The 17,452-nt window shown below is 38.8% G+C and overlaps 1 protein-coding gene across 1 annotated transcript in view; it reads right to left on the reverse strand.

Moving 5' to 3' along the window:
• Positions 1-304: 304 nt before the first annotated feature.
• Positions 305-17,452, reverse strand: part of ATAD2 (ATPase family, AAA domain containing 2) — a 74,878-nt gene continuing 57,730 nt past the window's right edge. Inside the window, exons 15-28 of the mRNA XM_006830833.1 lie at positions 16,891-16,981; positions 15,533-15,847; positions 14,866-14,998; positions 14,124-14,310; positions 13,066-13,251; positions 9,198-9,333; positions 8,066-8,262; positions 7,324-7,483; positions 4,576-4,698; positions 4,310-4,453; positions 3,251-3,646; positions 3,001-3,134; positions 1,003-1,131; positions 305-349 (exon numbers count right to left, since the gene is read on the reverse strand). Coding sequence (XP_006830896.1) covers positions 305-349; positions 1,003-1,131; positions 3,001-3,134; positions 3,251-3,646; positions 4,310-4,453; positions 4,576-4,698; positions 7,324-7,483; positions 8,066-8,262; positions 9,198-9,333; positions 13,066-13,251; positions 14,124-14,310; positions 14,866-14,998; positions 15,533-15,847; positions 16,891-16,981 — 2,376 coding nt within the window. The remainder of the gene's footprint in view (positions 350-1,002; positions 1,132-3,000; positions 3,135-3,250; positions 3,647-4,309; positions 4,454-4,575; positions 4,699-7,323; positions 7,484-8,065; positions 8,263-9,197; positions 9,334-13,065; positions 13,252-14,123; positions 14,311-14,865; positions 14,999-15,532; positions 15,848-16,890; positions 16,982-17,452) is intronic.

Here is a 17,452-nt window from a genome sequence, read left to right on the forward strand (position 1 = left end):
ATTAATAGCACTAATTACTCTAAGTGCCACAAACCATTAGTGATCAAATGACTTTATTAAGAGTTGGCCACACTTCAGCTACTGATACGCCTGCCACAGCATTAACATCACAATTCCTTGCTCAATCCAACTTTCAATATTTATCAGTTACCTCTGTAATATATCTTACACATGTACATAAATACCAGGAAAGTTTAAATATTTTTATTTTACTGTTTTAATCTTTTCCTTAGAGAAGCAGGATTTCATCAAAAGTGAATTAAATATGAATTGAGTAGAAGGAATATGAGATACCACGAAGACATCATGATCTGAAACAATTAAAGTTTTTTACTTCTTGCTCCATTTTCTAGATAAAGGGTAGGAAAGAAAAATAGTAAATATTATTATGAAAATAAAAATTTAAAGAAAAAGTAATGGTACTTCATTATTGATTTTTGGTGAACTACCTTAAGGATATTAATATTCACATACATACTGGTAGAATATACATTTAATCTGATATTTATTATAAAATAGTCACATAAACTGCTATCCCTCGTGAAGCTTCATTACTCATATCTGTTTAGAATGAGTCTGAGATTAATCACTATGCTAAATTAAAAAGTACTAGTGTACTTACTAGACATTAATATTTCATACTCCAAAGGTATCACTATCATCAAGCCAATATCTATTTTTTAAAGTTAGCACTTTAATGTACACTATATAGCAAAATTAAGTAAAGTAGAAGGCTTTACTGAAAGTCTATTAAGGGAGCCACATATCCTTATTGCTAACATACACACATAGAAGACATCTTTCTCAGTGTCTGCTGACAGTGGAGTTCCATTGTTCATTAAAGACAGACTGATGACTTAAGAAAACAAAGAACTCACAACTATTAATTCATAATTCACATAAAAATGATAATCAGTTAATTACCTATAGATTTAAGTAAAGCCTCAAGAAACTTATATAATGAGTAATACATTCTGTGACAATTACAAACCAATAGTTTACCTGAATAAGTGTTGTTTTATCATAGTCCCTGCGATGCTGATAAATACACTGGCTGATTACTGCATACAAATTTTCCAACTGAAATATATTGTATTTTTGACTTTTTTCAACAACAATCTTCAGAAGATTCTAAAAGAAAACATGAATGTTTATAACTGTGAGCACTATGTTCCTCTACATGAGGTATCTGAAGGTGGGGAGCGGTGAAGGAAGAGGACTGTTGGCACATAAACCTGAGTGAGGCCAGACACAGCAGCCCAGGGCAACAGCTCTACATCTACTTTATAATCAGAGGGGATCCTGGTTTCTCCTACCCTAAAACCTGTAAGGCTGAGGAGTTTGCCAGTTTCAAATCTAAACACTAACCTCCCTGGACAAAAAAAAAAAATCACAAACCATATTAATAGAGAGAAAAAAAGAGCAACATTTTTACAGAGTATTTCATGGCACTACAAGTATAGCATAATTCCATTAATGTGAAACAGAGAGCCTACATAAATGAACTGCCCACCGCTTCAGGGTGTTTTCTTGCAAAAAAAAATATTTTTTTCTTCTGCTCAGTGTTTGTTTTCATGACAGACTGATTGGTTTTCTATGATTCCTTATGTATACCCCTACCAGGAGATGTCATAACTTTACAGTTAACAAAAACACACCACTGTGGTTAACAGAAAACAACCTATAATGATCACAGGTAAAAAGCAATGAATTTATGGGACCAACATTTTAGACAGGTATGCTGTAAACCCTAACACTAGCACTCCAGTCATCTTCAACCTCTGTAGTTATGAAATTTTTTCTGTAGCAAGTTTATCCTTTCATAAGGTCATTATTTTTTGCATGTCTAACTGATATACTGCACTATTACACAGTTCTTTCTTTCTGTGGGCTGTTCCTAGAAAACCAACCAGCTGAAATTGTCTCAGTAAATGGCTTTTTATCATTGACTCTAAATGAGAAGACCCAGATATACTAAGCAGAACAAAGCTGAGCAGTTTTAGACACTGATTAAGTAAACCCCATGCTACGGAGCCACGGTGTGCTGTATCACATTCCAACTTCAGTATTAGGAAGACCATACCAGGGTCCGGAGACGCACAAAAGCTTTGAGTTTCGCATACAGTTTTAGAGATTTTTTGAGGAGATTTAAGTTTTTTTGGAGAAACTGTTCCAAGAAGCTGACGGCTTCCTTCTGTCATCACACGGACATCAAGTAGCTCTGTTATGTTCAAGAATGTGGCTTTCCTGAGCTACTAGCAAGTTCTCCTTGTACTGACACTACGCAGATAACCCTTTACAAACGTAAGACTTTATTATACAAAGAATTCCTCTTTGATCCTTTGGCATGATGGAAAATTTAACAAGATCGAATGTCTTCAGATTTGAAATGTGGCCAAAATACAACAGGTAAACTGGAATTGGGGGACAATTTATTTTCTTTTAAAAGGGAAAAAGTGGTAGGTCTTATTTTTCAGATATGTCCAGGCAATTCCAAGACATGCAAGTTCTTAGTTGGGGGGATAGATTGTTCTTTGGGAGCATTAGGATGGCAATGTCCAGATGTAGAGTCACTTCACAAGGTAAAGTCTATTCCAAGAGACAAGAAATACCTTAAGGAGCTGATAAAGTGATCATGTCTTAAGGACACAAAAAGCAAGGGAAGGGAGTTAGCAATACAGTGGCCAATGCTACACACAAAGCAGAACAAGGTCAGTTCAACAACAGTAAATACTAGTAGCTTTGTGATTCCATTGGGCTGTTGCAGCAAGGAAACAACTTCGTGTAGTGGTTTCCCCTTGGGTGCCCACCACAGACCCTCAAGACTGAGATTTGTATTTCAGACAAGGGAGGGAGAGAAACCGTAAAGGGAAGCTGGGAGGAAGAAAGAGTTTTATCTTCTGTGTCATTCTTTTGCAGTCAGTCTGCCCCTAGTCAACAATCCTGTGTTTGGTATAACCAAGTCTGCACACTAAAGGCATTACAATTCCATGTACGTACTTTTAGTCGCTCATGGTCCACAACAAGCAAGGGTGTAGGTTGAGAAAGAATTGCCAAAGCCTTTTCAACACTGATGAGCTGCTGTTGCTCTACTTGAGAACGTCTAGCTCGAGTCATTCGCAGAACACACATTTCTAGAACGAAAATTTAAATAACTATCACTTGGTTCAGACATTTGAATGCTTAAAATAATTATCAAGCCTACAATCTCACTGCCATCGAACTGATTCTGATTCAAGTCAAGACTTACCGTCTGCTTCATTTTCATCTAAATGATCTATTATCTGAGAGCCAGAATCATCTCCATGGCAAGCAACGTTCTCTTTCCTCGCATCTGCACACGCTGCACTCTTCCGAGACTCTTCCAGTTCATTCTCAATGCTACAATTGCTTGAGTTACTATTTGCCAACTTGGTCTGGCTTTCAGAGGCATTGTGCTGCTTCTCATTTTCTTCCATTGAAGAATCCCCTGTGTTTCCAGTCTCATTATGGTCTACACTTGTATCTTGATTTTCTTCTGCATCACTCTCAATTTTGTCATCCACTGCATTTTGGTTCTCATCTTTTGCCTGTGAAATCTTCCTCCGTTTTGTTATGGTACCTAAGTACCACTTAGACTTTTTGCGAATTTTTCTTTTCAATTGAGCTTCAAACAAATTAAAAAAAAAAAAAGAGTAAAAGAACATTAAATAATTTCTTAAAGTCTAAGTAAGTGAGGAAACAAACACTGAGAAAGAAGCAGAGAGTTTGAGAAGTCAGAGTAGCTCTGTAACACTGGGATAGAGAAACACGAGTGCTGTTAGAAGAAAACCCGGCAAGGTCCAGGTTAAAAACAATTTTTTTATCTGAAATAATTTTAGGGAATGCAATAATGTGATCTGTCTGATGACTATTTAAAAAGATCACTTTAGTAGCAGTCTGAGGAATGAGTTAGAAGAAGTCTACTAAGAGTCTCTACTCACTGAAAGCCTACCATCTACCAGGATCTCTGTATACTAACTCACTCACGTTGCCCTCTAACTCTATAAGGTTTGCTACCAGTTCAGGAGACTAAGGTGCAGACAGGCAATGGGATATTCTACCTGGATTAGAAGTGGATGACCACACTGTAGTCCTAGTGCTGGGAACAGGGCAAACACTGAGGGGACAGAAACCACTAAAACTTGAGTTCAAGAATAAAAGTTGGCTGTTAGAAAAACCAATGTAATTCACTGTATCAATATAAATAAAGGGCACTGGGGGACAAAGTAAATGGCACCACAAGAGAACAGTGGTTACAACTTCAAACATACAAACCACGCACACTTACCAGGTGTGCTGCAAGCCACTGGAGTGCTAGACATCTTCAGCTTCTCACTCTGCTCAGGCTCTGCTCTCTGTTCACCAGCAGGAGTGGAATTTTGCTTGGGCATCACATGGTAGTAAGATGGAGCATATTTCGAAGAGCTACAACCTTATAAGAAAGACATATGTGATGCCCAAGAGGATTTCCAGATTTCAAAATTACATATTAATTAAGAGGACTCAGTACACTACATCTGAATCATTTTCTTTGATGTCAAATCGTGTTCCTACCTCTCTTCTTTCTGGATTCCTGAATTTCTTCACAAAGCTGTTCAAAGTCTTCATCAAGCTCTTCTTTAATTATTGCATAGGCAGTATCTCTTAAAGCACAGGCTCTATGCCTAATAAGTCGATCTGAAAACAAACAAATAATACTTTAATTTTCCCTTCTAATAATTTACCTAAAACAAATTCTACATGTTAGGGTAGGTTACATAGTCATTACAATTCCATTTTACTCTTACCATGAATAATGGAAGTTATTGGAATTGTGTTATTATGTTTTTGATCTTAAATGTTCTGGATACCTGATTAACATGGCAGACTAATAATCAAATAATATTATAGCTCTGTCCTATCTAGATTTCTTTGAAATATTCAAAATTAAGGAATCTAACAATTGTATCACTAAACAACACACAGATCAACAAGGGAGGCTATCAGTGTTGTCATTTTGAGCTGTGGAGTTGATCTGGACTCATAATGACCCTACAGGACAGAGAAGGGATAAGTAGGTACATGGATGATCACCATGTCTTATTTCCTGGGGGGGCCTCTGGTAGTTATAAAACACCCAATACTTGGTTACCAGCTGAGCATTTAACCACTCACTACCAGCGTCTCTTTGGTCTCATTAGGGAACTAGAATCGTAAAAGCATTTCTAAATAAGACACACAGAAAGTGACTACTGTATTGACAGAGAAGCTACACAGAGTCCAGGCCTTGAGAACTAGAGTATGTTCCAAGGTGGTACGTGAAAGCAAGGCCACCCCCTCACAAGACACTAGGCTGCCGGTCACTCCAGGTGACCACAGATGGAGATGTCAGAGGGGATGGATGCTGTGGGGGACTTCTGACCAAGTACACTAGCCTGAAATAAGATGCAGGGCAGTCGAAGGAAGCGGTTCTGGAAGTATAGTCCCTGGGCCAGCAGCATAGTCTGGTAACTTATCAGACATGGAAATGTTCAGGCTCGTCCCTAGATCTACAGAGACAGAAACCCTGCAGTGGGGACCAACAACCTGTATTTTCACAAGTCTTTTGGGCGATTCTGATGCCCACTGAGATTTGAACACTGCTGGTCTGAAGTGGTCTTAGACTGCAGTGAAGCCCTGTGCCCCCAGGGTCACTGCCTCCTTCTCTAGAGGACCCACCAGGGAGGCAGGCCCCCGCCCTGCTTCCCCACTGCGTGCCTCCAGAACTCGGAACATCAGAGAAGTGCCCAGTGCCTGGGAGTGCGGGACAGAGGACCTGAGTGGGGAAGATTTGGCCAACTGCTGAAGAAACTCTCAGGAGCTTTTCCTCAATGTACTTGAAAAAAATGAAAACAATTAAAAAATATTTTTTTCTCTGCTAAGAGAACTAAGGACTTACATACATAAAACAAAGACAGGAAGCTAAGAAAAAGTAGTACCCGAGGATGAAGAACATATCTTCAAAATGAACAAGCTGCAAAACAAATATACCATCAAAAAAATCCTTTCTTTTGTTAATTTTTATAAAAGAAGGTGAATATACATAGAAAGGACTCCTGGTATGGAGATGTGAGTTAATGCACTGGAATGCAAAGTCAGTTTGAACTTCAAAGTCAATGGTTCAAGCTCACCAGCCGCTACACAGGTTGGCTATGGGTCAAAACCGACTCAACTGCACTTAACAACAAGACACACAGCAACAGTTCTGAAAAGAACTCCTAAAATGTAACCAGATCACCTTTGGAGAAAGAAAATGGGAAGTTAAAATGGGAGGTCAAATATTTTCTAAAAATATTTCTATTACATATATTAGCAAATTTGGCACCATAGGATCAGCACTGGACTGCAAACCAAAAAGCTGGCAGTTCAAAGCCATCAGCTACTCCTCAGAAACCCTATACAGGGTCACTATGAGTTAGAAGTGACTTAATGGCACTTAACAACAACATACTATATTAAATATACCACAGACTGCCAGAAAAACAAACAAATCTCCGTTGGAAGAAGTAGATCCAGAATGTTCCTTAGAAGAAAGGATGATGAGACTTTGTCTCACATACTATAGGACATGTTTTCAGGAGGGGCCAGTTCCCTGGAGCAGGACATCCTGCTTGGTAAAGTGGAGGGTCAGCGAAAAACAAGAACAGCCTCAAGGAGATGGAGTAACATGGTGGCTGCAACAACGGCACAGACAGAGGGAAGGTTGTGAGGATGGCGAAGGGCTGGGCAGTATTGCGTTTTTTGTACGTAGGGTCGCTGAGTCAGAGCTGACTAGGAAACACCTAACAACAACAACTGTATTATTTTAGCTGTAAAAGATTTAATGGTTGACTAAACAAAGGAAGTAAGCTGCTTGTTACACAGCTTTGTGTCTCATCAGGGGTGTATTAGTAAGGCACAGGGATTGTGGACCAAGAGAAGTGCGCATCAAATTCTGCCTGTCATTTCCCTAAGAAAAGAGTTTTAACTTCTCTAAACGTCATTTGCCTCATTTGTAAAACGTGGGTAAGGTTATTGAGAGGATTGAAAGGCATCTTTTGAGAATGTAAAATGCTTAAAATATAGCATCTGGTGTAAAAGTCTGGTGTGGTACTGTGTGATAAGCAATGGACTGTTTGAGGTCCGTTTGAACTGCAAGGTCAGTGATTCAAACTCACCAGCCACTCCTCGGAAACCCTATGCAGGGGCGCTATGGGTTGGAACCGACTCGATGGCATGTTAGTGACATGTGTTAGCATCCCCAGTGGCACATCCTAACCCTGAGGAGGCCCCACCACTGCTCACCTCCAGGATCTCGATCTGGATTGTACTCCAAAGCATTGCTACAGATTAGATCAATATCACTCAGATAGTCTTTCACAGTCAGGTACTTGTGTAGATCAATTTTACTGATGACAGATGAAAGGTCCATTGGCTGCTTAATTACAGTGACATAATCAGGGACCTAAAATTCAAACAAATGATCAAATCATAATTTTCTGAACATAAAAGCACATTTGAATCAAGTTTCTGTGCCAGACTATATAGGGAAGAAACAGAGAAGTAGCGATAAAACATTCATAGGACACCTCTGGCTCCACTTGAGAGCGCTGCTTGTAGCTGTGTTCCTATTCTTGGGAAGCTATCTCTATCCCAGAACACCCTGCTCCTCTTTCCTCATCCAAACGCCACCCCATCCTGCACTGTCAGCTTTAGTCCCGGCTCTTTCCTTATGTTTTCTTCAAATATTCCAGCTTATTCCAATAGGTCATAGTAATAGCATGTAACACTAAGACACGCTCAAATTGTTTCTAGAAAGTTTGGATTGGGCAGACATAGTTAACTGTATATTCTCTTCTGGAAAGGAAAATGTGTGTGTCATATTGGTTATAGAATTCTTCACATTAGGATTCTACTCAGTACATGTTTCCAAATAGAGAAAACTAGTTCAGAGTGTAGGCAGGGAACGGCATAAACTAACCAAATATTCTCTGATTCGGAACCATTATTACTAAGAACAAGTTTAATACAAAGATGAAATCAATACCTCATCAGGGTCAACAGGCTTAGTAAATACTCGGAATCGCTTGTCAATGGCAAGCCTATGTGTAACATTTCTTAAGAAAATCCTCAGTTCTCTAAATGTATCTTCTTCTTGTTCTTCTAGCCGTTTCACTTCTTCTTCTGTTAATGGCCTTGGCTCAGGTGGTGGTGCTACTGGAAGTACCTCCAAAGCCTGTAAAACTTCACATGAATACAAGATTTCAGCATCAAAAATGACACTATATGACAAGAATATTAAAACTACTAAAAATGTCATTACAACTTAATTTTTAATTTATGAAAACCTATGCTATATAAGACATATCACAATCTAGTGATGTGCTGAATTGCTGCTAAGTGCCACTGATTCAGTTCTGATTCAAGTGACCTTAGATAGGCTTTCCAAGGAGCAGCTGGTGGGTTTGAACCTCCAACCTTGTGGTTAGCAGCCCAGTGCTTATTTTACAGCACCATACCAGGACTCCATGCACTGAGTACTGAGAATAAAAAGAATATGACAATGTTACCAAATCAGCTGGCAATCTCTTAAGTGAGTAAGTGATATAATTATAACCTCTTCATTATATTATTGGTATGGAGAAAGTATGATGGGTCATAAAAGTAGGAACAATGATTTCATCTGGTAGCATAGTGGTTATGAATTGGGCGGCAGTTTGAAACTACCAGCTGTCCCATGGGAGAAAGATGAGGCTTTCTGCTTCTGTAAAGATTTACAGCCTCGGAAACACTATACAGGGTCACTATGAGTTGGAACCAACTCCACGGCACACAACGACGACGACGAGTTATACTAGATGGATGACTAAGTTCCTTAGAGATGGAGAACAGAAGCATTACTTACAAAAAACAAGCATGAATGAAATTGTAAAAATGACAGAAGTACATTGTGCACAGTTAAAAGATAAGAGTTCTTTGTAAAGAAAGAGGTGTGTGGTGAGGAGCTGGGTATGGACAGAACAAAAGATCCCAAATGGCTTGAAAAGAAAGATGGAGTCTATACTATGAAAGGCCTTGTATGACTTGAAATTTTAAATTCATTTTACACATCTTCTGAACTTGTGCAAATTATTAACTGAGATTTTTTTCATACTCTCTCAGAATGATTAGCAACTAACCTGCTTTCTTTTTTGATACAGGAGGCTTAGCAGCTTGTTTTAGAATTAAGTCTTCAAAAAATTTTGTTCGTTCTTCTTCACCAGGTAATTGGACATTAAAAATTTCTCCATACTCATGGATAAATAATTCCTGTACCTTAAAAAAAGAAAAAAAGGAGAGAATGCATTATACACAGATGCCTCTATGCATGTAACTGGAGCTTATTATACACATAATTTTAATGATAATCTAAACTTTGCAATGAAGAAGATACTTTTCAAAAACATGCAGTTGAGTTGGTTCCAATCCACTGCAATTTTATGTACAACAGAACAAAATGTTCTCTTGTCCGTACCATCCTCATCATCGGCTTTGTCTTTTAGCCTCTGTCACTCCATCTCACTGAAGGTCTCCCTAATTTTCCCCTAACCCTCTATTTCAATAGCTTAGGGACTGAAAACAGGGGCACTTCTTTAAAAGTCAAGACTCTAGTACTATCCAATCTGTCTGGGTGGAGCTGATGAAATGAAATACAGATGGGTAACCTGTGATACTGTAGTGAATAATGGTTATCAGGACTGATTATGAGGGTTGGAAGTGCAAAGGTAGACATTTTGTAGCAAGGAAGGGAGTGATTAATTCTCCAGTCTAGGAGTGGAGGTCTCTAGGACCATCAACGGAGAAGAGCCGAGAGCGGGACCCTACCCAGAGAACCAGAGATGCCTGAGATGGAGACAGAGACGATGATGTGGAGTGATGAAGCGGCTGGGGACTTTGGATCCAGAGAGGCAGAGGGACTGTGGGCCGAAGACTCGGGGGAAGGGGGGAGCGTAGGGGGCGGGTTTCTAGGATATACCCTTTTGTCGGTTGATGATGCATGAAGGGGATTGGAACCATGGCAATGAAATGATACACGATGGAATGAATGTAAAACTAAAGTTTTCTCATGTAAACTATCATATAATTCACAATAAAACACTAAAAAAAAAAAAGTCAAGACTCTAAACAATAAAACTGGTAGTATTTACTTAATGAGTTTATTGAGATCAATTGGTCTCACTTTCACAAACCAAAGTGAGCTATGAGGATGAGTGGTCATTCAGTTAGGACAAAGGCAAAAGATCCCGAAAGGATGCTTCTGATAAACCTCTGGACTGTTCCCAGAGCTGCTACTATTGAGTATCACAGATTAGAGGGAAAGCTATCATGGGCCCCAATCCCATGATAACACCAACCACTTCTGCGTATTTACTATACTTTAACATAATTAATTTGAAAAACAAAAGAATTTTGAAGTACTTAAATCAGCCTCAATCAGGCTAAGCTACAGGTCACTGATTTCTCATCTAGAAATGTGAAGTTCTCTCTAAAAATCTTTTATGGTCACAAGACGGTTACTGAAAGTTAAACCACTTCGAAGATTACTACATTCATTATTTAAACAGGGTGGTGCTGTAGGATCAGCGCTGGAGTGCAACCCACAAGGTCAGCAGTTTAAACTCACCAGCTGATCCTCGGAAACCCTATACAGTCAGTGTTGCCATGAATTGGAACCAAGTTGATGGCACTTAATAACATGAATTATCCAGAGATTTGTTTTAAAATACCTCCTGCCCTTTGTTTCAGCACTAGATTATGAGAACACCTTTCTCATATGTACAAGAGTCTTTCAGGCTTATTTCCGCATCATTATAAATCTTTTACATGAGTGAAGATACAGGCCTACTTGTCATTTCACCTGAGCTCTCCACTAACACAGACAGGAAACAGGAGACATTTCATAGGATCATAATCTCATAACCATCCGCCTTGCTAAATCACTCTTCATCTGTGCCTGCTTCTTTTTAGAGTTATTTCATTTATAAATTATTTTTATTTGGTTCTCTGTCAGTTTGTTCATAGTTGCATGGGCGTGGCATCTATGGGGTTGTCCTTCTTCAAATGCTTATTTGTAAATTCATCTTTGCATTTGAAATCTGACAGTCCTTAACATTTCTACCTCCAGGGATTATGTAGAAAGCTAGCCTGTACTGGAAACAGGAATGTGCCTATGTCTTTGGAGCAAAAGAATGAAGAACATTCCCCCATTGCTCCTAGGTGCCAGCAGCCATCCCAGTCTGAGGGCCACCCTCACTGCTCTAGAGGACAAACAACTCTGCTGGCTACTGCTTGGCATGGGGCTAAAGCCAACACCCCGAGTTGTCCAAGGGTCTTCAGCACCTACCTAGCACTGATCCAGGACCAGATACCATTCCTGCTTTTTAGAGCTGTCTCTTCAGTCCATGTCTGAACTGTAGACCTTCATCAACCTAACCCCCATTGCTTTATCTTCTGTGGATTCACAGAAACTTCAGCTGGTGGTATTCTTTCTCATTTCTTCATGCTGTTCGCTTGCTCACCTTCTGCCAGATACTCAAATGGCTCAGAACCTTCCCTTTCGGAAGGGTTTTCTCAAATACCATCTTCTCACTGAGGCCTCCTTTAGTCTAGGTAAAGTGTGACTCTGCCCATGTACTTTTGGGACTCCCTAGCTAAATTTTTCTCCATAATACTTGTTTAATACTATATATTTTGTCATTTGGAGTCTTGGTGTGGCGCTGTGGGCTAATGCGCTGGGCTGCAAGGTCAGTGGTTCAAGCTCAGCAGTCATTCTTCAGAAACCCTATACACGGTCACTATCAGTCAGAATTGACCTGACAGCACTTAGCAGCAATTTTGTCATTTACTTTTTGGTCTGTTTCCTCCTCAACTAAAATGTAAGCTTTGTTGTTGTTGTCAAGTGCCGTCGAGTCGATTCTGACCCATAGAGACCCTGTATAGGGTCTTCAAGGAGCAGCTGGTGAGCTTGAACCACCGATCTTGCATCTCAAATGGATTTTCAGTCTGGCGCATTAACCCACAGCGCCATACCAGGTATAAATTTTTGTCTAGTATTGTTCACTGAGCATTCTCAGTAACTAGAATCATGCCTGGCAGAGTAAGCACTCAATAAGTACCTCTTCAATAAACATTTGAAATTATCTTACTAAATAATGTTCTAAAAATTATGAACAAACAATTTTATTAAAGGTGTGAAAAACCACTCCGTAAAAACCCCCCAAAACCTGCAATGTCCATATATGTAGTATCTGGGGCTGCAGAGGTGAGAAGAAAAAGTCGCTAGCCTCATTTACTTAATTTTCAGGTAAGGATACAGAGAGTTCAGCACATCAGCACTTAATGGCAGGTAGCAATATTAATGAAGCAGAGTTAGGGGACAAGGTGGTAGGGAGGGACAAGTGCTATCCTTTAGAAATTCTGATCAAGAAGACCTCTGTAAAGTTGCATCTGAATACTGAGACGATTGCGACAGAAGAAGCCAGCTTTGTTCTCACTGGTAGTTAGTTGTCTGCATTAGCGTCAACTTATTTTTACTGCCTATACTAACTTATCTACAGCCATTCCACTTCTAGGATTTGAAGCTAGAAAAAGCCACATATTAATATTCACAGAAATTAAAATAAAAGGATGATCACTGTAGTAGTTTAAGAGAAAACATGACAACAGCCAAAGTATCTACCAACAAAGATATGGATAAATAAATTATGGTATACAAGAGTCATACAGTTCTTAAGGGAATGAGACTTATATACTGACAAATACAGAAGACACACTGGTCTACGGGAAAAAGTAAACTGCAGACCAGGATGCATCATATGATCCCATTTTGTAAGAGAAAACGACTGTAATGTGCCTTACTGTCCACAGGCTGCCATACCCAGCAAGTCCTTCATCAATCTTATCACTTTATTTACTCCTGTAGCACTGGAATTTTCTCAGCGAGGTTATTATTAAATTGATATTAACAATTCTTTTTAAAGTATAGTGATTTTCTCCATCATAAATTACCTCTTCTGGCAGAGCAGAATGGGGTCTGTCTGAAGTTGCAAGTAGTAGAACTGGAGCAAATGAAGGAATATTCTGTAATAATGTGGTGAATGTGGCTTTGAGTGTTGGTCCAACTATTTCCCACCACAAGTGAATATGTGGGACGTACACTATACTTGGTGCTGTTCTCTTTGCTTCACGAATCATCTGAAAGAGAAATAACAAATCCCACTAAGTGTTAGCACATTAGTGATGCTTGATCTATTCATCTGGAACAAAGTTTCATTTCTCCAGATTATCATATAAAACCCTTATGTTTCTAAAATGCTTCCTACAAAACTTCACAATCCTGTTTTTTTAAACATGTTGATAAAAGTTTCATTTTTAGGAAAACATACCATTGCTTCAAATAATTAGTAAATGGAGTCCTTTAGTAGTGCAGTTAATGCCAACAAAAAGGTTGGAGGCTCAAGTCCACTCAGAAATGGAAGATCTACTTCCAAAACATCAGCCATTGAAAACCCTGTGGAGCACAGTTCTCCTATGACACACATGGGGTCACCAGGAGATGGAGTCATCTTGACAATAACTCACTTTTTACTGGTTAATTAGTAAATAGCTGGAAAAATCTAAGAGAATTTTGTTATGGTAAATATAAATTTAATATAAAATCACACAAAGATGTAAACATAAAGCATCTGCATATATTAAAAAATACTAAATACCAAACCTGCAAAAAACTGAAACTGCAGAGTACTGAGTTCTGACCAAGTAGCAGTCATGGTTCTCTATCTGACTCCAGAGCTGTGTGAGGTTAAGAACTATTATCATTTCCATTTTGCAAATGGAGAAATGAGACAGAGCTTTAACACTTTCACAAGGTCACATGGATATTAACTAGTGGACTCGTGTTGAAACCTGTATTCTTCAATGACTAAACAAGTGCACACAGCTCTTTCATAAATCCCAAAGCTAGATACAGGGGATAAAAAAAATACAAGAATGAGCTAACTCTACATTTTGTCTCTCAAAAACGGCTTTTATTTTCCACACAATTTGTCCAGGCAACAATGAATTACCTGGGCGCATGTTTCCTCAGGAGATGTAGCACTGACTCCAAAAAGAACAGGAATGTCCAATGTATACACTGTAAATTTTTCCAAAGCATGGATAACAGCTGGTGCCAAGTGAGATCCCTGCCCAAATCCTGGCTCCCCTACTATTAATATTCTTGGTCGAAAAGACATTGGTTGGTGACAAGCATTTCTGAAGGAAATAATATGCCATGTTAAAAAAAACAAAAGTTTTAATTCCCTCATCCCCAAATATGCCTATACTGCTGACCTATCCTAACATCGTGACTCACATGGTTTTTGAAAACAGTTAACCTACCAATTTTTCTTCCTACTTTACACAGTAATTCCTATTATAGAAATCACTATTTGTTGTTGTTAAGTACCGTCAGGTCCGACCCATAGCAACCCTGTATAGGGTTTCCAAGGAGCGGCTGGTGAGCTTGAATCACCAATCTTGAGGTTCAAACTGACCTACAGTCCAGCACATTAACACACAGTGCCATAATAACTACTGTTGTTAAGTGCTGTGAGTCAATTCCAATTCATAGTCACCCTGTATATTCAACTTTGGGACCCAAACTGACCTTGCACATTACTCTGCAGTGCCAAACCACAATTGCTATACAAATAATAATTCTGATACTTTATCTTAAAAAAAAAAAAAAGTTGGTTGGCATAACCTTATTTAACTTTAATGAATTCACACACACACACAAACATACTTTATAAACAAGGAAAGTGTTACCTATTTAAATGAAGAAAATTAAAATTTTCTTTGGTCTTATTAAAGGATTTTTGAGAAAGTCCGTTTTCATACACTGACGGGGCATCATCATCACTGTATGCCAAGTCACTTTCTAGCAGAGGACAAGAAATATCTATGAAACAAACAAATTCATTAGCAATTTTTCTGAATTGCAAAGCAAGGTTAGAAAATCAATTTATACTTCAGTTAAAATTTTTTTCAAGATGCAAAAACATTTATGTAGACATGAACAACAAATCTTAAAATGCATTGCAACTTAAACTAGATTAAGTATAAAAATTCAGTTAGTTTTCTTCAAAAATCCCAAATAAAGGACAACTAAATTCCCTTTAAGAGGGTCTTTTACTGAGAAACACATCTGGAATTTGTAAGAGGGCTTCGAAAAGTTCATGGAAAAATGGAACTACAGGAGAATGGAATTTTTATACAAACTTTAAAAAGTCCCTTTATCTAAACATTTGTTGTTGTTAAGTGCCATCAAGTCAGTTCCAACCCAGAGCAACCCTTTGTAGGGTTTTCAAGAAGTGGTTACTGAGCTTGAACTGTTGACCTTGCAGTTTAAACGGACTTTGCAGTCCAGTGCATTAACCTATAGCGCCACAGCTGGTCTTAAAAACTCACTTTTATGGTCAATCAAGTGCTATACCTGAGTCTAGCGCTTTACTTGTTCCAACTTCTGCGTGTGGGAAGACTCTCTGCAGGGCTTCCAAGATTTTGTGAACAGTGTTTTGCAGGAGCGGCTTCACAATGGTGGAGAGTGCCTGCCCAGGTGACGTCACAGCTCTTTGGGAGGCGGGGACCATCTTCTGCATTGCTACCTCAAAGTCCTTCGCTGAGATATTAATCGAAGAGAGATTCAACTGCAGCTTCTCAGTAGTAGTGTAGATCTGTGGGTAGCGTCGACGTAGAGCACATAAAGCAGCTTCAGCACATATTGACTTAATATCTGCACCACAGTATCCTGTCCAAAGCAACACAAACAAACCCTATTAGCATGACCGTGGTTTAAAGAAAGCTTTAAAAACTAGTACAGTAGCAAAATACTAAAGAACTACAGAGCAATAAAATTAAAATCATTCACTCACCCAATGAACTCACATGGTAGTCAAAAACCACTGCAGTCAAGTCAATGCAATCTACTTGTAATCCTCTAGGCACAGAGTAGAACTGCTGCATAGGGTTTCCAAGGCTGTAATTTTTACAGCAGCAGATTGCCACAGTTTTCTTCTAAGGAGCATCTGGTTGGCTTAAACCAGTGATCTTTTAGTTCGCAGCTTAGCACTTTAACTCCCCTGCCACCAGAGCTTGTAGCAAACACCACCAATAGTTCTGGTCTCTGAGCACATTCTCCATATGTAACATGGGGATATGGCAACTATGCCACAAGACTGACGTGAGGACCAGACAATAAATGTAGACATTTTAAGCGTATGAGTTTTGTCATTAAGTGCCCATTGAGTCAGTTCTGACTCTCAGTGAGCCTGTATATGGTTTCCAAGAAGTGCCTGGTGAATTTTTACCACCAGTCTTGTGGTTCAAACCAACCTTATGGTCGAGTGCTTATACTACAGTGCCACACCAGGACTCTGATGTGTGTCAAGTTGGTACTGACTCATAGCAAACCTGTAAAGGTTTTTGAGGAGCAGTTGGTCAGTTTGAACTGCTGACCTTGTAATTCAAACCAACCTAGTGATCCACTGCTTATCCTACAGTGCCACACCAGGACTACATGACTAGAAATATATAAACGGTCAGCAAAAGGGCTAATACTATTGTTGTGCACTTCAACTGCTCTCAACATATCTTGGTGGGCAATTTGTCAATGTATCTTTTTATTTAATATCCAGGACATTGTGAGAAAGAGCATGCCACAAATGAGAGAGCTCAGAAACAAATATGATCATGTATTTCTTTAAACGTAACCTTTGCAAGACTACAATTTGTACCATGTTATATTTAAAATTGAATGTAATATTTCTTTTAACTGCTTAAAACAATGTTTACCAACACAGTTTTCTGCTAGCTCTTCTAGAAATATGTCCAGTGGTTTAGGATTCCAATCTCTTGTGTGAATTTTTAGAATTTCTTTTCGAGCCTACAAATAAAAACAATTCGATGTTTTATAGCGATAAAAATAAAGTGCTATTCAAATTAGAATAACTTTCATTTAAAATACTTTTCTGAAATTTTTGTCAACAATTCTTTAAAAACATGAATACCTAACATAAGCAGGAACATTTATAGATGTAATATAGTGAAAATGAGAAAAAAGATTTATCAGTGAGAGTTGTAGAACCTTGTTACGTGCTGTCTGTATAGGGCTTCCAAGGCTGTAATTCTTTATGGGAGCAGAAAACCTCATCTTTCTCTGGTAGAGTGGCTGGTAGGTTTGAACTGCCAACCTCATGATTAGTAGACTAGTGCTTATCCTATAGCACCATCAGTGCTCCTTAACATAATTAGCTTTATTGTTCAGTAGATTTATTTGAATTTATAGTGCTCAAGCCCAAGTAAATGAGAAAGAGAGAAAGACTGTTGTCATTCTGGTGTACATTAAGAGCTGGTT

Source organism: Chrysochloris asiatica, unplaced genomic scaffold (genome assembly GCF_000296735.1).
Source record: "Chrysochloris asiatica unplaced genomic scaffold, ChrAsi1.0 scaffold00001, whole genome shotgun sequence".
NCBI lineage: Eukaryota > Metazoa > Chordata > Mammalia > Afrosoricida > Chrysochloridae > Chrysochloris > Chrysochloris asiatica.